This window comes from Benincasa hispida, chromosome 1, assembly GCF_009727055.1.
Source record: "Benincasa hispida cultivar B227 chromosome 1, ASM972705v1, whole genome shotgun sequence".
NCBI classification, from domain to species: Eukaryota; Viridiplantae; Streptophyta; class Magnoliopsida; order Cucurbitales; family Cucurbitaceae; genus Benincasa; species Benincasa hispida.
This window is the reverse complement of record NC_052349.1, coordinates 15,708,241-15,728,808: the sequence shown is the minus strand read 5'-3', so window position 1 is coordinate 15,728,808 and position 20,568 is coordinate 15,708,241. Positions and strand designations below refer to the sequence as shown.

General features: G+C 33.2%; 2 protein-coding genes across 5 annotated transcripts in view; one reads left to right on the top strand and one right to left on the bottom strand.

Annotated features, from left to right (window-relative positions):
- The window catches only part of LOC120074475 (long chain acyl-CoA synthetase 6, peroxisomal-like), an 18,428-nt gene extending 8,419 nt beyond the window's left edge, over positions 1-10,009 (top strand). For all 4 annotated transcript variants that reach the window (XM_039027613.1, XM_039027630.1, XM_039027620.1 and 1 more), the window contains 14 exons: positions 3,312-3,401; positions 3,524-3,603; positions 3,704-3,797; positions 3,912-4,000; positions 4,084-4,172; positions 6,777-6,906; positions 7,010-7,128; positions 7,611-7,734; positions 7,819-7,905; positions 8,538-8,641; positions 8,765-8,850; positions 9,173-9,259; positions 9,358-9,444; positions 9,542-10,009. In XM_039027613.1, coding sequence (XP_038883541.1) covers positions 3,312-3,401; positions 3,524-3,603; positions 3,704-3,797; positions 3,912-4,000; positions 4,084-4,172; positions 6,777-6,906; positions 7,010-7,128; positions 7,611-7,734; positions 7,819-7,905; positions 8,538-8,641; positions 8,765-8,850; positions 9,173-9,259; positions 9,358-9,444; positions 9,542-9,637 — 1,362 coding nt within the window. In that variant the 3' untranslated portion in view covers positions 9,638-10,009. The remainder of the gene's footprint in view (positions 1-3,311; positions 3,402-3,523; positions 3,604-3,703; positions 3,798-3,911; positions 4,001-4,083; positions 4,173-6,776; positions 6,907-7,009; positions 7,129-7,610; positions 7,735-7,818; positions 7,906-8,537; positions 8,642-8,764; positions 8,851-9,172; positions 9,260-9,357; positions 9,445-9,541) is intronic.
- Positions 10,010-10,844: 835 nt separating this feature from the next.
- On the bottom strand, positions 10,845-19,196 carry LOC120074499 (sugar transport protein 13-like). Its single transcript, XM_039027651.1, has 5 exons — positions 18,938-19,196; positions 18,028-18,353; positions 13,228-13,352; positions 12,832-13,123; positions 10,845-11,744 (listed from the first exon to the last, which is right to left on the bottom strand). Exons 1-5 carry the CDS (start codon positions 19,074-19,076, stop codon positions 11,082-11,084), a joined length of 1,545 nt encoding a protein of 514 aa, XP_038883579.1. The 5' UTR covers positions 19,077-19,196; the 3' UTR covers positions 10,845-11,081.
- Between the last annotated feature and the right edge of the window lie 1,372 nt (positions 19,197-20,568).

Here is a 20,568-nt window from a genome sequence, read left to right as displayed (position 1 = left end):
AGGGTTTCCATCAAAGGATTGCGGCAGCGCTGACGTTGGACGGATATGCCAGGACTGAAGTTACCGATTAACCACGACTTGGATAGCAGTAACAACGACGATATTGATAGCAGTAGAATTGGCGGCGGCGGTAGTTGCATCGGTGGTCAGAGGCCCCATCGGCAGCTGTGGAGGAAGCGGGGCTAGTGTAGAACTAAGATTATCTTTCACCAGTTGGTTTTCGCTGATGGCTGCTAGGGTTACATCACCACACTCTGATACCATGTTAAAAGATAGAAAATAGAGAACACTAGATGTACGTGAAAAACCCTAGAACATGGAGAAAAAACCACGATTGAGTCTTTTTTTATTATTTTTAACACACAATGAAAGTACAATAGAAATCATATTTATAGGCTCTAGCAAGCCCTAAAATAAAAAAGGAAATAAACCTAGGGTGACTTAAAATACTAAAATACCCTTGGGGCTATAAACTATCAACAAAGCCCCTTATTTCCAACAATATATATTTTTTTTTCCAAAAACTTCTCATTGATATGGTGAAAAGGAATAAATGTTCAAGGGTCGAACCCTAAAAAAGGAATGAAATAAGTTATCTATGTTTCATGTTCCAACATTAGTGGAATGCTCTACCTAGGATTTAATATCTTACGAGTTTTCTTAACACTCAAATGTTGTAAGATCGGACGGGTTGTCTTGTGGATTAGTCGAGGTGCGTAAGTTGGTCCGCATGCTCACGGATGTCACCAAAAAAGAAAAACATTAGTGGAAAGCCCTAGTTTGAGACAATAAAAAAAAATGCTGCATCTGGCTTAGATGCATAGTGATAAAAGAAGCAACATGCAACTTCATATTTCTTTCCTATCATGGGTTCTCCCTGTGGTAACTACCCATCCATCATTTTTGTTTTTAAAAGAAATGAAATATTTTATAGCTCACTAAAATATACAACAACAGAAATGAGGGACAGCCACCTCAGGCCAAGTGAGGTTAGAACTTCAAAGTAATCCCTCCAGTTGGCCAAAATATCGCTTAGAAACTACAAATAAGTTTACTAAGGCTTTCCAGGAGGCTGTAAGAAAGAGGACACTGTCCAAAGAAGATGAAAGTTCTCATTCCTTTCCCATGAAAAAATTTATGGTTCCTCTCGATCCATGTGCACCAGTCACTACATGAAGCTTCTAATGAAATTGTGTCACAGAACTCTAGCTTGTTGGCTGCTATTATTATGAACGCAAAATACCATCCAAAAGCACAAAGCAACATTTTCCTAAGCAAAGAGGCTTAAATACAGCTGGAAGAAGTGATATTCCTGGTAATCAAGAGTGTTTTTGCTATTAGTACGCCAATTTCGGGAGAGCATTGAGGAGGGCAGTCTCTTTGAAGTCTTTCAGCTGTATTGATATGCTCAAGTAAAATTTTCTGTAGACTAACTTATCTACTTTGTTGGATACGGCACTTGGCACAACGGGTGATCAAGGACATAATTTGGAGAAGAAATGATGTAACTAGTGGTTATTCCTAACTACTGTGCTGTATAGTTTTTAAAGGATTGGTTAGTTATTTGTTTAGGTTGTTTGTTCTGTTAGTTATTTCCAGCCCGTTGTTGTAAATATGAGGCTCCTTTGTACTTTTGAGGTTTTGGACATTTTGAATAAAAGAACTTTGGTTTGGTCTACACCAAATTGGTATTAGGATTCCAAGAATCTGGGCCTGGGTCAATCCAGTAGGGGGAGATCCTTCCCAAGTTGGCAAAGAGGCAGGCTCAACAACCACCCTCACACCAAAATCGATGTCTGGGCTTGCTGCCAGTTAAAGGTTCAATTGAAGATATTCAAAGGGATATTGGTGAGATACATTAATTGGTTGGATCTATTGTTGGACGATGGATGGGATTGATCAAAACCAGCTGCAAGTTAAAAAAAAATTAGAGAGGACACAATAATACTGTCCAAGAATGACAGAATGTGCCACCACAAACTCAAGAACACCTCGGAGAATCAATCAAGATTTACAAATCGTTCCTTATGAAAAGGCAAGACTACCACATGGATAGCTATCTGATGCAATATCTTCGGCATCAACAATCAAAGATTTGAATATGAACTCATTATAAGAAGATAACCAACCAAAGGAAACGATAGGACTCACCCAAGGAAGTAAGTTCCTTTAGCAAGGGAGGCACATCCAAGGAAACTAATCTAAACTCCAAGTTTCCCAATCGTAGACAGAAAGATACAGATGCTTCTACCTCCAAAGACACAAAAAGTCAATATTCAACACCTATAACAGACCCTTTTTGGAAAAATGCTCTCGTAGGGGCTAAAATGACCACTTGTCAGATGAGTGCCCCCAAAGAAAGTCTATCAATCATGGAAGTGGCTGGAAGATCCAACTCATACACCACGGCCCCAATTTGTTCGATTATACGGTCCAAAAGAAACTTGGGTTTTTCACATCGATGTTTAGTTAATGAGCGTTGACGATAAGGTCAAAGTTTCAGATGAACCATCTTGCCAACCTTGAATGCCACTCCCTCCTCTTTTGATCCACATACTTCTTCATTTTCTGTTGTGCCAAGTTCAGGTTGGATTTTAAGGCTACAAAACCTGAGTCACTGTTGATAAGTTGCTTGTTCCAATGTGTCATTTGTTGTCCTTCTATCCCCTGAGAAATCAGAGAATGTGTATGGCCGTACACAATGTGGAATGGGGTAGCACTAATAGAGATATGAAACATGGTGTTATATCAATATTCCGGCTAAGGAATCCTCTTTTCCTACTTTTGCTGCTGTTCACTACGAAAACATCTTAGATAAGTTTCTAAGCACTTATTGACAATTTGACTGAATGTTATTTTGGCGATGGAACCCTCCCAGACCTAGCCCTTGCATATTTGAGCTTAGGAATCTTTAGAGGGCTTTAGAGGACTTCACATGATGATTGGTCGCTCATTCAGTTCTATGTTCCTGTCAAAGTCCCTTTGTAATTAGCTTTTAGATTTTATTTTACTTTCTAGAGACCCCAATCAATACTCTACAAGCTTTTATGTCAAATATTAGAAAATTAAGAGTTGTTGGATTAAGATGTTGGTAAGTTGGCCTGGACCCACTCACATACTTGGATGATCGTAATATCTAGTTACTAATTAAGGTCTTCTGTAGTTGGATTGGGAACAACTGAATATTGGTATTACATAATGACATTGTATTGACAACTTTTGCAATATGCTTTTAGGTTTCTTAGATGTACTGTACTGTTTACCCCATTTTCTTTTAAAGTCAGCTTGTCATCGGACATTCTTTCATTCAGGGTAGCAGTAAAATCCAGCCTTTTTTCCCGCCAAAACCTGATGACATTGCAACTATTTGCTACACGAGTGGTACAACTGGGACCCCAAAGGTGAAACTTCTAAGAATTCTTTTCTTTCTGAGCATGAAGCTGTTGACATTGTTTAACGATGACTTGATCTTTCACGCCTACCAATGTTATGTTTTCTTATGTTGACATTAATATCTTGCCAGGGTGCTGTACTGACGCATGGAAATTTAATTGCAAGTGTTGCTGGCTGTTCTCTTGCCTTGAAATTTTACCCCTCAGATGTGTGAGCATCGGCTGTTTCAATTTTACATTACAGTAATGTGGCACTGTCATCTAATTTGATCGATGTGTTTGTTTGTACTGATTTACATTCTAATTGTCAGCTACATATCGTACCTCCCCTTGGCACATATATATGAACGGGCTAACCAGGTCTCAACGGTTTATTTTGGGGTTGCTGTTGGTTTTTACCAGGGGGTATGAAGCAATATCAACACTGTCTTCTTTGTTGTCCTCAGCTTACTATGAACTCTAGAGTGATTTCATTCATTATGTGAGGCAACCTGATATGGTCTTCTATACTTGTGTTAGGATAATATGAAGTTGATGGATGATATGGTTGCATTAAGACCTACGATCTTCTGCAGTGTTCCCAGGCTGTATAACAGAATATATGCTGGGTAAAGATCATGCATCAAAAGTTAATGATCAATCAGAAAATAGAATGCTTCTCTTATCATTGAGTTGATTACATGGTAAACAGAATTATTAATGCTGTAAAGACCTCTGGTGTGCTGAAGGAGAGACTGTTCAATGCAGCTTACAATTCCAAGAGACAAGCAATAATGAATGGTATGGTGTTAACCATGATAAATGTTTACTTTTGCATGCCATGCTTCATGCTTCTACAGTTTTACTGTTCTTTTTTAAAAAATCTATTTATCATTTCAAGATCTCTCTCTCTCTTTTATTTTTTTTTCATCTTTTTCAAAATCAGATTTTAATGCTTATAATATTATCTCTACCGTTGGCAAATTCTTTTTGAGACCATACATCTGTCTTTTTTTTTTTTTTTTTTTTTTTGAGTTCAACAATATGGAGGATGAGAAACTTGAACTTCTGATCTCTTGGTCAAGGATACATACTTTATGTCAATTGAGTTGTGTTCATATTAATCTTTTTTGTGACCACTCTTGATCTTTGCCTCAAAAGATTTTTTTTTTTTTTTTCCGATAATAAACCTCAGAAAGATTTTCTAAAAACGCACACACAATAAAAAGAAAAAAAAAGTCGAAGAAGAAGAAAGAACAACCTAAAAGGCAGATAGAGAAAACCTCCTCTCCAGAACTACATCAATACAGCTTTCTAACCATTGATAGTTGATTATAAACTGTAGTTACATAATAATTTTTTGTGTTTGCAACACCACCGTGTACTGTATATTGTTGCAAAAGTAATCCAAAGAGACTTCCTTCTTCTCAAAAGCCCTGCTATTTCTTTCCCTCCATATCAACCAAAAAAGGCAATTCCGCAAAACATCAGCTTGACCTTCCAAGAGACAACCACCAAAGGATTCAAGGAAAATTTGGTCCACCTCCTGGAGAGGCGCTGCTTCACAGAAGCCAGCCTCTACTGGCAAAAGAGTAGTAGGAAAATATGGTCAAATGTCACTTCATCTCGGTTACTTGTTACAGAAGCAGCAAACTGAGGGAGAGAGAGACTAATGAGGGAATTTTCCTTGTAGTCTTGCTGATGTATTTAGGCCTCTATAGAAAAGGAACAAAGGAGGAATTTTAGGGTGCATTTGGTTATCTAAAAACAATAATTTGAAAACTGAGGGATTCAATAGAAAAACATAGTTGTTTTCCACATTTTCAGTGTTTTTGAATATTTAGTATATTTCGAAACTGGATCCCAATTTAAATAATTGTTCAAAATGTATGATCTTATATTTATGAACATGTGTTTTATGTGATAAATTATGTATAGTTATTATTATTTTATAATATCATATAATTTATAGTATATTATGCATCTTCTAATCTAATGAAACATGAAATGAATTTATAATATGAAATGAATTTATTGTGGACCTGCCTACAACTCAATTGATTAAGGCATATACTTTTGACTAAGAAGCCAAATATTCGAACCTTTTTGCCCTCCATGATGTTGAACTCACAAAAAAGTAAAAAATAAAAAATAAAAAAATCAAATATTTGTTGAAGTTGTTTTCGTTTTTGTTTGTTTGTCTTTCTTTTTTTTGTTGATAATGTTATCATGCATTTTAAAATTTCAAATTCAACATTCGGGATACATTACAAATGTAGAAATGCTGCATTTGGAATGCTAAAGATCACGAAGTCCAAATAGAGTTCTAAACAATAAAATCTGCCAAATAGATATTCGTCGAGTTTGATTTAATGAATCTGAAAAAAGTAAAATAGAATCCAAATTGCATATCAAATAGACCCCGATAGTCTTTGGGAATTTTAAAAAGTCAAAACCCCAAATGATCTTCCCCATTACAAACTTAAGTCTAGCCTTACCGCTAGTCAAATGCAAGGAATTCAATTTAACTGAATGTCCACCCCTTAGGATTCAACTTCCTCTAGATTCTGCCTCAAAACTCTATGTTCAATGAGTAACTATTCTAAAGTCCTTGTTTAGGAAGCACAAACATGCTTCGAATATGTGGCCAACACACTAAAAACGTGTCTAAAATATTCCAATTTCGGACATGGTTGGACATGATTTGGATTTTGGACCCAATGGCTCTTGAAAGAACTTAACCTAAGAAGTAGGAAAGGAAATTAGAGATTCTCTTGATCATTCCTAAAGTTTTAGGATGACCTCTTCTTCCTCTAGTCATAGTCAACTAAATCTTTCTATATATTTTAAGTTTTCTGATATCGTCAAGTGACTTAAATTTGTATGTTTTAGCGAAGTATATTTTGTTTTTAAGGTTAGATTTACATTTTTTCTATCTATGAAGTTTTAGGATGACATCTTTTTCCTCTAGTCATAATCAACTCAATCCTTCTGTGTCTTTTAAGTTTTCAGTTATCATTAATTGACTTAAATTTTTATGTTTTGAGTGAAGTATATTTTGTTTTTGATGGTAAATTTACACAATTTCAATCTATAAAGAAGAGTTAATATATCAATATATTACACATATGTTCTATAAAAATGTGTTCCAAACATGCCAGTGTCCTATTTTGTTAGAAATTGATGTGTCAGTGTTGTGTCTTGTCCATATCTCGTGTTCGAGTTTGTGCTTCTTACATCCTCGTCCTTGCCTTGCCCCTCTCTTTTCATAAAATTTGCTTTTTGATTCCCACTTGCATCTTTTAATTGTTCTTGACCTTTTCATTTTCACCTTTTATGTATTAATATTTTTTTAAATGTTGCAATTTAATTCTTGTTTGTATTTGGGGCATCCTGCTATTAAAGGAAAAAGTCCATCTCCCCTCTGGGATAAATTGGTGTTTAATAAGATAAAGGCAAAGCTTGGAGGACGAGTTCGTGTCTTGGCATCAGGTGCTTCACCGTTGTCTCCTGATATACTGGAATTTTTAAAGATGTGAGTCTTTAATATTTTGGTTCACAATTTTGAATTGAGGAGACGGTTTTATTATTTCAGCTTCCTTTTAGTTTCTGAAGAGTTCGATATAATTGCTCCACAGCTGCTTTGGTGGTCTAGTATTTGAAGGCTATGGAATGACAGAAACTTCTTGTGTTATAAGTGCTATGGATCCAGACGACACCCTTTGTGGTCATGTTGGGGCTCCTAATCCGGCTTGTGGTAAGCTGCTGACATGAGCTTCTCAGTCATTTAAGATGTGCTCGAGGAGTTTTTGGTGATAAATGCACAAACATTTTATGAGGATTGCATCTTAACTCTGCTGCTATTTTACTGGAATTTAAATTTTATGAAAGTGTGGGAAATGACTTTGAAGTTGTAGGTCTACAAAATAAAATTTTTTCAGTATGGCTGTTTCCTTCCTAACCATAGGATTATGGTGAAATCGTAGGTTTAAATTTCTTTTTCATACATTCAATGGTGTAAATATGCCAGCGATTTTGCTTTCCCCCTCGAATAATTTCTCCTACAAAAAACAAAATGTTATATCAATTCGATGCGGAGTAACTTCTTATGGTTTTGGACCCTGTGTGGATAACTTGATTCCTGCCATGGTTTCTGCGGCCTTTTTCAAGCTCATTGTAATTGTTCTTGTTTCATTATTCCGAGTTTGGGTTAAAGATTTTCCTTCATTTCTGTTTTAGAAATAAAGCTTGTGGATGTTCCAGAGATGAATTACACATCTGATGATAAGCCCTATTCTCGTGGCGAGATCTGTGTTAGGGGTCCCATTGTTTTTAAAGGCTATTTCAAAGATGAAGCACAGACGTAACAATTTTCTTTCCTCATTGCTTTGAATGGCTTTAATTAATCGAGCACTTTATAATTTAAATAATGGTTTGAATTGGACAGGAGGGAAGCTGTTGATGAAGATGGCTGGCTCCATACGGGGGACATTGGATTATGGATGCCTGGTGGTCGTTTGAAGATTATTGACAGGTGAGCTCTATCTCCCCACTTCTCTTCGTCATCTTTTGACTCGTAGAATCGGAACAAACTTTTTAGTTAAAAGATTGCTATAATAACAATTCTGGAATTTGCCGAAGCCATTGAAGAATTGATTAGTATTTATATTATATTGGAGAGTAATAATATTTCATTATATTACAATCTGTACAGCCTAGGACTTCTTATATTAGAGAAAAACCCACAGCAACAAAGAAAAGAAATAAAAGACAATAAAGTCTAAGTATTGACAACTAATGTTTAAATAATTGTCCTATACAAAATATTTACTCCATTATAAAGATTAGAAATTCCAACTATTCACAGTCTCGAGTCAATGCTGTGGGGAATGAAATCTTAAGCTAGATATAGCTGGCTTTGAGCTCGTAATGGTAATGCTGAAATCCTCAAGATTGTAATATTCTAATAATTTATTTAAAAAATATGTCATTATGTTATGGATTCTAATGATTGTAAACTTGTTCATATATTTATTGTTGTCGGGTTCATTAGTGAAAAGTAACATTCTTTTTCTCTGACAAATGGTCTTAAACTTGAATAAATCTCAACATCTTTGTAATTGAGGGATTCCCTTCTTTTATTAAAACTATTGTACTTCTCCATAGGAAGAAGAACATCTTTAAGTTGGCTCAGGGAGAGTACATTGCACCAGAGAAAATTGAGAATGTGTATGCGAAATGCAAGTTTGTCGCCCAGTGCTTTGTTTACGGTGAGAAATGGGATTCTACAACTTCACCCTTTTGTCTCTTCACACGAAATATTATTGGTCTTTGCACATACTACCGTGTCATGGAGCCACTTGGTTACTGACTCTCGGTGCTACTTCCTGAAGGTGATAGCTTTAATGCATCTCTGGTAGCTGTAGTCTCAGTTGATCTGGAGACGCTGAAAGCATGGGCTTCTTCTGAAGGCATTAAGGTACGCTAGTTTTTGCTTAGTCTTGGGAATATTGTACATTGAGCTCTATTCTAAACATGTGTTGCAAATGAGCACTTCTCTTTTTAGGCAATTGAGAAATTTATAACTAGTAAGTTCAGCTAGGACTGGAGTTGCTTTGCACTGCATCCTTCAGGCAAAAATATTATGTGGTCTTTTGTAGGATTTTAGATTTCTTGTACTAATTTGAATACTTGAGTTGGGTACTTGCTTAAACTTCACAAGTTACGCATGTATCAACTCAATTTCCGAGAGCATTTTTCCTCGTCTTTCTAATCAGTGTTCATCAAACAATTTATGTCAGTACAATGATCTAGCTCAACTCTGCAATGACCCGAGAGCAAGGGCGGCAGTCTTGGCGGACATGGATGCCGTTGGAAGAGAGGCACAGGCAAGCAAGCAAGAAATTGTTGTGTAAATTATTGATTGAGTCATGCAATTTTGCTCATTCTCGCAATTTAAAACACAATCCTCTTGTTTAATTTCCAGTTGAGAGGTTTCGAATTTGTAAAAGCTGTCACTTTGGTCCATGAGCCTTTCACATTGGAGAATGGTCTTCTCACTCCTACATTTAAGGCAAGTGGCGAAAGTAGAAGTTTTCTTGAGAGATAGCTGAAAGATCTAACTGTCATTATATGTTCTGATCTGAGTTACTTTTTTTCCCCCTCCATAGATCAAGAGACCTCAAGCCAAGGAATACTTTGCCAATGCGATATCAAATATGTATGCGGAGCTTGCTTCATCAGATCCGTCCTCCCAGAAGATGTAACAAACTGAAAAAGCTGTTAGTCACTCTCCATCCCTGTCTTCTCCTTGAAAAAAATATAGCAAAGTTGAATCTCTTAAGATCTCGGAAACGAAAAACCCGAGCCCCCTGGAATCGATCTCACCATGGAGACCCGAGTACCTTCTGTTTGTTACATGGTGCTCTGCTTGCTGTATCATAACATCAGTGTTGAGCCACTGACATCTCCTCGAAGAACGTACCATTTTCTAAATATCTGATTATTGCCCAAGAAAGAGGACAATGGAAATCATCCTCGAATAATTTATGCTATTCATTTTATTGAATAAATTTGGTTACTTCAAATCTTCTTTCATCTCCGAGTAAAATAAGTTAGCATGATTGTGCTTTTGCTCATATGTGTCATTTCTCTCTTTTTATAAAGCCTTATTCAACTTTAACAGTTGCAAGTAGCAACCATGAAGAAAAAACTGGCTGTACGTTAATACAAGGTTGAATTATAAACTTGGTCGAAGGTTAGAATTCATTTCTGTGATTTGTCAAATTATTTATGAAGGATTTATTAACTATAGGAACTATTATGAGGGTCTTACCAAGAGATATTATCATACCAAAACGATGAGATTTCAAGACTAAATTTGAACTTTTCCAAAACCATTAACAACCAAATTTATTTAATCTTAGTATAACTGTAGACATCAAACTGTGGACAAAGTATGAATTTAATTTCAATTACTTTTTTTAGTATATGTTTTTAATGCTTGTTGCCATCATGAGTATAATTCAACATACATAAAGTATGTAACCTGAATGAAGAGATCAATAGTTCAAATCTTCTACTTTATTGTTGAACTAAAATCTAAAAATTTTATATATGTTGATTGTATCGGCTAAAAAAAGCATAGATTAAAATTCAAGGTGTAATAGAAACACACTAATATTTCAAGGATAAAATAGATACGACAATCAATATACAATTTATTAATAGCAGTGCAAAATCAAACACATCTTCAGGCTTAGTTTTGAAGGTTTGAGCCCCATGACATGAAAAGTCATCATTCCTTCGTTTGTTTCCCTAAATTCTGCGCCTGAAGCAAGATTGCTTCTCCAATGCGTAAGAATTCCAATCTTTTAGTCCAGGGAACAGGTGGAATCTTCTTATTAATTTATTATCCCAGTATTATATCTATTTGGTGTGAAATTCTTGTACCATCTTACCATCTCGAAAGCCTTCAAGAAACTATATAGGAGTGTTTAGAAGTAATTATAAAGTCTAGATAGTTGTGAATTCATAGGACTCACAGCAAGGAATTGATAAGGAATAAAATTATATTTTTTAGTAATGGGACCTACAAACTCTTTGTGCCAGACAAGGAGTAGAGTTTTAGAACTCCTACTCCCAAACTCCTTGGACCAAACACACTCTAAAGCATTACAACTCGAGGGAAGGTCCAAAACCATCGGTGTTTTACTTTGCACCAACTTTCTTTCCCTCAATTTCATCCTCGCTTACAAATCTCCTCCAAAACCAATGTTGTCTCCAAACTTGTTCTGTCATTTCTTCAATCGGTACATTCTTAGTCTCTGGCAGCAAGAACAACACAAATACTGACATAATCAAAACCCAGCTGGAGAAGAACAAGAATATCCCAAATTTCAAATGACAAAGCATCGAGAGGAAGGCTTGAGCTATAACGAATGTAAATAACAAATTGATACAAACAGTCACGCTTTGGCCGACAGAGCGAGTCTCCAATGGGAATGTCTCGCTTGGGATCAGCCATCCTAATGGCCCCCATGACCATGCAAATGAAGAGACGAAGGTGCAAACCATGACCACGACTAATATTGCAAAGCTTTTGGTTAGATCGTCCGAGTGATCCTTAACTTTGATGCCTAGAATTATGGCGATCACCAACTGGGAAATGAACATTTGTACTCCAGCTTCAATCAACAGCATTCGGCGGCCGATTTTGTCGACGGAGTAGATTGATACGACTGTGGAGACGACGTTGACAGCTCCGGTGATGACGGCCGAGTACAATGAGGCACTGCTTTTGAAACCTAGTGTGTTGAATAGGACTGGAGCGTAGAACATAATCGCATTGATGCCTGTAAATTGCTGAAATATCTGTTTGGAAGAAGACGAAGATTCATTGAGCTTTCTGTACTATTAAGTTGAATGATGAATTTCAATAACAATTCTAAGTACAAGATTGGTAATCTAGACCTTAAACAAGGGAGAGAACAATAGAATGTCTCCTTGACGCCCTTATTTCTTACTCCTATATGTAATCTCACATATCAAGGCTATTTGCATTGTGAGGGAAAACCAACTAAGATTTGTTCATTTTTGAACAAAATCAACTTAAGTTAAAATGTCACATACAACTTTGGGGTTGATTAGCATAAGTTGGTGTAAACAACTTAACTTCAATAGTAAACACTATTAAAGTTTGCACATTTATTGAGTTACTTTACCTCTCTATCTTTTCTAATTTTCATATTTTTCAAGAAACTTCATCTTACAATTCTACACTCCAAACACAAACTTATTAACTCCAATATATTAACTTTAGACTTATTAACTTCACTTGTTTGAAGATGAGTTTTAGAAGAACAAATTTGTTTGGATAATATCCTATTTTGATTTGTAAGAACTATAAATGGCTTGACTATACAAATTACAAATACTTGAAATTTCCTAAACTTATATAACATTCATAATAGTGCTCGTCATTTATGGACGTAGGTTCGCATTCTACAACGTTCATAACAATGCTCGTCACCGTTTAAAACAATGAAAACAATATTCAGATTTTTCCCCATTATCATTAAATAAACAAGTACTTATCTATTTTTATTTTTATTTTCAATATGAATAACAAAACATACTCTCAAACTAGTCTATATAAATGTTTGGAACATCGGATCCTCCAAATACCTTCATGCTGGTTTTGCGCTTTTGCACAAAAGACCTCGTATGAATGGAGGATGATTATACTCAATTATATCCCCATTATCATTTGCTATCCAGTCATGGAATTTGGTCTCATTATCAACCAAGATATATACACAACTTAAAATTGCCGGAGATCATATGACACGGAGAGTATATAATGTCATTGCAATTATGCAGAAACTCAAGCAAAATAGTATTTATGGTAAAATTCAAATCTCTAGAGAAGAATTCAACAACGGTTATGTATGATACTAACCTGCAGGGCAATAGCAATGATGAGCTGGGGGCGGTTCCTTCGCTTGAGGAGGTTTCTAAAAGGGTGCTTTATCTCTCGAGCCACACGGCTGGCCTCTACCAACTCCAAGAACTCTGGTTCCACATTATCAGTCCCACGTATCTTTCTAAGCACCGCTTTGCCTTCCTCCAGACGGCCGCGCTCTATGAGGCTGTTGGGAGTGTCCACTACCATCAGAGCCCCTAGAGTTAGGAGGCCGGCGGGAATTCCGGCCAAACCCAGCGACAGCCTCCAACCCCACCCGCCCTGTATTCTGTGTGCATACAGGAAAAATGGGTTGTTTTTTTGATAATCAAAACTCAAATGTTGAAATGAAAGGTTGTGCTATGCTTCTTCTGTAGTTGAGAGAGAACTTACTTGGCAGTGCCATAGTTGACCAGATTTGCAAAGAGAATGCCTATAGTGACGTTAAGCTGGAATAGTATGTTTAATCCTCCACGGATTCTGGTTGGGGCTATCTCCGATAGAAACAGTGGTACTGCCTGTTTCAACCATTGATTTCCACAATAATTAGTCTGAAAGATCGAGATAATTGAAACTAATAGGCATGCATCTACAAAATTTAACGAAAAGCTAAATAAATCTTCCCTTTTAATCTAAGTTTATTGTTTCTACAGTAAAGTTTCATCTTTTTAGTTTTCTTTTATCCAGTTTAATTAAAGAATATTAAACAAATTTTTTTTTTCTTGGAAGGTTTGATCATACAAATTCAAAATTTTTATAGATATTCATTTGCATTTAGGCTATAACCATCTTTGTGCATCTCGTCTAATTGTCCAATCATATTTTATCATATGACATTTTTTTTTTATTTAGATTGGGATGCAATCTTTGTGCATCACTAGGATACTTTTTTTTAAGGACAAACATATTAAAACATGAGAAAACTAAAAATAGATAAGACTCTCAAATAAAGTAGAGGACACCTTGTCTAAATAACTGTCAACTTTTTTCTTTTTGTATGTTTAGATTGGGATACAATCTTTGTGCATCCGAGTGTTTTTTTTAAGGATAAACATTTTAAAACACGAGAAAACTAAAAACAGATAAGGTCCTCAGATAAAGTATAAGACACCTTGCTAGATAACTCCAACCTTTTTTATGTGTGTGTTCAGATTAGGATGCAGTCTTTGTGCATCTTGAGTATTTTTTTAAGGATAAACATATTAAAACACAAGAAAACTAAAAATATTTAAGGTCTTAAGATAAAGGAGAGGACACCTCATATAGATAACTTCCAACCCAAAAAAGCTCTTTTGACCCCTCATTCGAAAACAGACACTACAAAAAATGTGGCAAGGAAGCCATCTCTAGTATTAGTCTTCCAAGGTTGGAAGTGCATATATTCACTTTTTTATACCTTGGACTAAAAATATATTTTAAAAGAATTAATTTGAAAATTATTAAAATAAAAATTTGATTGAAAAATATTTAGGTCCATTATGAGATGTATCTATCTTTATGTATTCTATTAAACTGTCTAATTATAATTCGAAACGTGAATTTTTTTTTTTTTTAAGTTTTTTATATCAGACGAAAATTAGATACATAAAGATAATTGAATTCTAAGATGTACTCCTGAAAAGTTTTGATATAAATATGAGAGCATGTGTATGTATTTATGTTGTTGGAGATACTGTAGATCGTCGGGTGGAGGGAAGTCTAGAGAGCTAATGAAAGGACAGCAACATCATGGCATTCAAGAGAGTGAAATTAATAATAATACTTTATAAAAAAAAAACTATTTTGTATTAAGGATAGGTGTTCTTTTTTAAATAATAATAATAATAAATAAAGTATTTAGGAAAGGTGTGGAAAGAAATCAAATGGGTGACGTACCCGGCTTCATGTGAAAAATTAATAGCAAAGAGAAAAAAAAAGAGACTTTATTTTACAATTCACAAGCTTCCAATGGGTCACCATTTGAATTTTGAAAAGTTCAATTATATTTCTGTTTTTTTCCCCCTTAATACCTTAGCTCTTTGATTCTAATTGGTCTTACTATATATTGATAAATATACAGAAAAGATTATTTTAAAAAAAGAAAAGGAAAAAAATAGTAAAGAAATTGTTGGTCACAACAGCACTATATTATTGTCTACATCAGTGTCACATTCTTTTCAAATAAATTATAATAAGTACCATCCATTATTAACAAGGACAAGGAATAATATAGATAAAATTTAACCTCTCTAGAACGAACCATGAATTGGGAAGAAATATGTAGACTTTAAAATATGATGAAGAGCTCTAATTCTTGTTTTTCATTTTTCAGTTTTATAAATAACTATAAAATGATGGTAAGTTACAAGAAATTATCAACAAGATAAATTATTAAAATTTGATTTATATGACATAATCACGCATGCCTCTCAACCAAAAAGGTGGAGATTTGGATATACACCCTACATGTTAGCTAATAATAATAATTAAAAAAAAAAAAAAACCATCATATGCACATACAGTTATCTTCATATATCACCTTTTAGGATATATACATTATAATTTTTTTATTTTAAAAATAATTTTGGTTCTTAAACTTTCATGAAAATAATAATTTAATTATATTTTTAAATTTTTAATAATTTAGCCTCTAAAATTTAATAAGTAACAATTTAGCCCATATACTTTACATTTTGTAAAGATTTAATCCATATTGTAAAAACATTAGTATGATTTAAAGAAAGTTCTTACAAGTGTAAATTGATAAAATTGATTATCGGGAATCCGTTACATAATAAAAATTGCACTTAATTTTAATAAAATTTTTACAATAGAGACTAAATTATTACAAATTGAAAAGTGTAGAGACTAAATCCTTACTTCTTAAAGTTCAAAGATTAGTTACAAATTTAAAAGTATAAGGATTAGATCGTTAATGACTAAAATTTAAGAACTAAAGTGTTACTTTCATGAAAATTCAGGGATAAAAACACCTTTTAACTTAAATGGTCTTAGGGGCATTCCTTTAGCAAACATATAGGCAATATTTTTCTTTAAGGATTAAAACTAATAATAAAGTAGAAATAAAATTCAAATAAAATTTTGCTTGACTGTTGAAACATGAGCAAAATATTTTAGGTTTCCATACGATATCTCATCTTGTTTTGACCCCGTTTGCTTATTTATTTATTTTGTTGACAACAAGTAAGTTTCTATGTTTGCAAGAATGTATAAATATTTACCTCTTTTTTCTGGTATGAATGTATTTTTTAAAGTCATTGGATAACTATTTAACTTTTAATTTTTAGTTTTTATCAAATGATTATCAAACATATCTAAATTATCAGAAATAATAATTGAAAATTATTAAAATTTTACTTAGATACAAGGTTAACTTTAAAAATATGTTTTAACCCAAATCTTTCTTATAAAATAAAACAAGTTAAGTATTACACTGTTTTTCCGATGAAATTTTCATGTCCAAAATAGATTTTTAACTTGGTGTTCTAATAAGCATTTTTTTTTCTTTTGGAACAACTACTATAGATGGAAGGAAACCTTAGATTTTTAGAGACGAACATTATACTAATGTTGCTGAGTCAAACTAATTTTGGCAATAAATACTAACCTTTAATAGTATAGAAATAGATTTATGAATTTCAGATATAATGCTCAATAGGATGATTCTATTCAATATTTTAAAAATTCATATTTTGTATAAAAAAAAAAAGATGATCAATTTTGTGTCTGATAGACTGATATTTTGATTCCTTTGTCTAATAATAGTTCTTTTGATTTTAAAAATGAATTACTTAATTGAAATTTCAGAGATATTTATTAGAAATATTCTGTATCAAACACAATTTTTTTTTAATTTAAAAATTAATTAGATTTTTTGAAATTAAAATTCATGAATCTATTTGAGATAATCCTGAGACTCAACTTTTTCATAGGTTTTGAGATACATATTATTGGCAAGGATATAAAATATTCATGTTTTGTAACATAGATGTTTACTTTTAAACCTAGGTAACTATTATATAAGAAAAAAAAATCCCAGGACCTATAGGATTTTTGGTATCCTTGTTGAAGATAGACTCTTTTTAATGTCTAAATTAATTTTAACAAATTAATTCACTATTAGTTAATATATATATATATATATATATAAATCTAATAATTTAATTTTTTTTTACCTGAGAAAAATCTATAAAAGAAAATAGAGACATTTAACTCTCAAATATTAATTATTTTACATATATATCAAAATACAATCTTTCATTAATCCAAACATTTAAATTCTAAGTAATTTAACTCGAAAGATATTCTTGGCTCAAGAAAAAAAAAATCTTAAATATTAATTACTCACATATATGTAAATGTTTAGGAACTGATAATGCTAACAAATTATCTATTATAAAAAATTGGCAATATAACATGTTCATTAATTTATTCATGTTTAGAGATGTCGATATTATGTTAACCATGAAGATCAAAAGACATAAACACAATAGATCATTGTTAGGATAAAGTTCTGAAAATCCAAAGACCATAAAGTACTATATAGGTCATGTCTATAATTTAAGGAAAATTTTGTAGAAAAAATATCAAACTATTTATAAAAATAGTAAAAAAAAAAAAAACTAATAAACACTAGTAAATATTTATCGGCGTCTACCAATGATCAACTTTTATTAGTTTCTATCATTGATAGACACTAGACTTTTATCAACATCTATCAAAGAAAATTAAAATTTTGTTATTTTGTGTAAATAATTTCCTTAATTTTTTTTATGTTTGAAAATTTCCCATATTTAATATATAAAATAATGTGCTCAACTAGATACTAGGGTTCCAATTCCTCTACTCTATTTTACCTTAAAAAAAACTATAAAACAATGTTTAGAATGATATATTACTTAAAATGATAATTGTTTTAAACGATAAAACGGTTGAAAACATTTTTAAATATAACAAAATATCATTGTCTCATAGGTAGTAACATTTTGCTATATTTGTGAGTAAGTTGGATCATTTTTGTATATTTGGAAATAATCATATTTAAAAAAAAAAAAAAAAAAAGTGAAATATTATTACTTGTAGACAAAACATGAATTTAAAAATTTTTAAGACAAAAAGACGCAATTTGGACGTTTTGTTTATTCCACCAACCCACCATCTAATGCCAATCAGAACTTGTAAAATTAAATATACCTGATTGGCGAACCCAACCCCACAGCCTAGCGAGATCCTGCCGACGATGAGCATCGTGAGGTTTTCAGCGGTGGCATTAAGGCCGGTTCCAATAATGAAGAAGACGCCCGCAATCAACATCGTTAACCTTCTTCCAAGCTTCCTGGTGGTGTAGGAAGCAAAGAAAGTCGCCGTTAAACCGGCCAAATACAGCGACGACGTAAATAATTGAAGGCCTTGATTATCGTATTTACAGTAGTTGCTATCGATTTCTTCCTTCAGCTGCGTCTTTCGATAGACCACCGGAAAGAACTTCTTCAAGAAATCCGGCATCGAAGTAACTCCTCCTGCGTTTATCGATTAACCAAAAATTGATTTTAAAAAAAAAACGTAATAAGGCCTACTGGTAAGGTAATCGATCCAGCACATCGTCGTTTTTCTATAAATTAGCAAATTAAAATCTCAACATTTTACGCTAATTTATATTTCTATAATTTTAGGCTAATTTATAGCACAAAATATACTGTAACTGTCGTCATCTCAGAACACAGTCGATCAATCGTAATAATAGCCATATGTTCAGAATTTCAATTAGCCAAAATTGATCAAAGAGGAAAAACCACAAGAAGGCGACTGATAATCGAGTGGTATAATCAAGTACAAGTACATCGCGTCGTCGTCATTATAGAAATACACAGGCGATCGTAAATGGCCATAAGTTGAGGATTTACATCAATAATCACAAAATCACTGTGTGTACAAAGATTCAGATTTGAAATCATATCGATATTAATTTCAAACTAAATCAGAAAGAAACGTCGTCCTGATTCCTGACAACTGAAACCATGGTGAGTTGTATATATAAAATATAGCGCGATGTGTTGTTGTTCAAAGTATAAGAAAGAGAGAGGGAGAAAGTTTGAGTAGTGACCTGAAACACCGACGTCGTAGCCGAACATGAGGCCGCCGGTTGCCGCCATTACACAGGAAATGACGACGATCGGAGTGATTTTGGCCTCGAACTCTGTTCCGCCATTCTTGGTGACGGTGGAGAATCCTCCGGCAGGCATGGTTGCGGTGACTGTGTGTTCTTATTAAACACGATCACCTATTGAAAATAGCAATGGCTAGTAAGAAAAATTCAAGAAGAAAAATAATGATGAAGAGAGAATGGAGAGAAAGGAGAAAATGGTGTGTGGAGTGAGAAATGGCGTGAGGAATTTATAGGCCGAGGGAGATTCAGAGTAACAGACTGCACTTGTCAGGAGGCACGGCGAGTGCCCAGCGCCAGCCGCTGCCTCCGCCAGGATTTTGCCGCGTGGCAACATAAATAAAAATTAATCACCCCTTTTTTTTTTTTATCCCAAAGTTCCAAAATGTTGTTAAAGCGAGCCTAATGCAACTATTAGCATATATGTGATTCGAATCTCTCATTCTCTAATATATAAAACAAAAATTTTCAAGACATCCGATTTAGTTAACATATAAGCACACTATTAGAAAGTGACTATTTTGATCTATATATAATTGCAAAATTTTAACATAAATTTTATACATAAGTAAAATTGTTTAATACAAACATGAGGCTACATATTAAGAAATTTATAGCGAATGAAGTAGGAGTGTTAAAAAAATCCGATGACTTGAAAAAATCAATCAACCCAATCCGTGCGGTTTGGGTTGAGTTGGGTTCAATAAGTAAAAATTTTATGGTTTGGGTTGGTTCATGAGCATGAGTTCACAACTCAAACGAATCTGAACCAACCCGAATTTATTACTAATTTTAAAAAATATATATTTTTTTGTTACTTATAACACAATTATTTATACATATATCGATTTTATTTTTTTTTAATTTCAATATTTTTTTAATAATTTATTCTTCAACAATTCTTAAAAGTAGTTTTTTTGCACCTTAGAAAGAAAATTTTCATTATATAAATTGAAATTAAGTAGTTAATCTTAATTCAATATATGAAAATATTAAATTAGACATTTTTCTTTTTTTAGAATAAAATTTTAAATAAATGACCCGATTAACCCCAACCAACCCAACCCAAATATTTCAGGGTTGGGTTAGGTTGGGTATATTTTTTTTAATAAGAGTTGTTTGGGTTGAAGGAATTTACAACCTAAGAGTTGAGTCTAAAAAGTCTTTCAATCCAACCCAATTCAATCCATAAACACCCCTCGAATGAAGTATTATAGTAATTTTTTTTATTAAAATAATTGAGAAAAATGAAATAGAAGAGATTAAAATGGTCTATTTTAAAAAAGTGCCGATAAGAAAATAAACTTTTTGAAATCATGAGAACCAAAATAAATAAAAATTGAAATACAAAGATCAAAATAATTTTTAAACAAGTTTATTTTTAAAAAATATATGTCAATTATCATTCACCTATAGTCTTTTAAACCAAATTCTTAGATTGCAAGTATATTTTTTTTATCATTATAAAAACTGTTAAATTGAAATAGTTTGGGTTACAAATTTTTGCGGTGATAAGATGATAGTTGTTATTTGGTTGTGTTAGTTAACTTCATTAAAATTTAGAGTGGAGT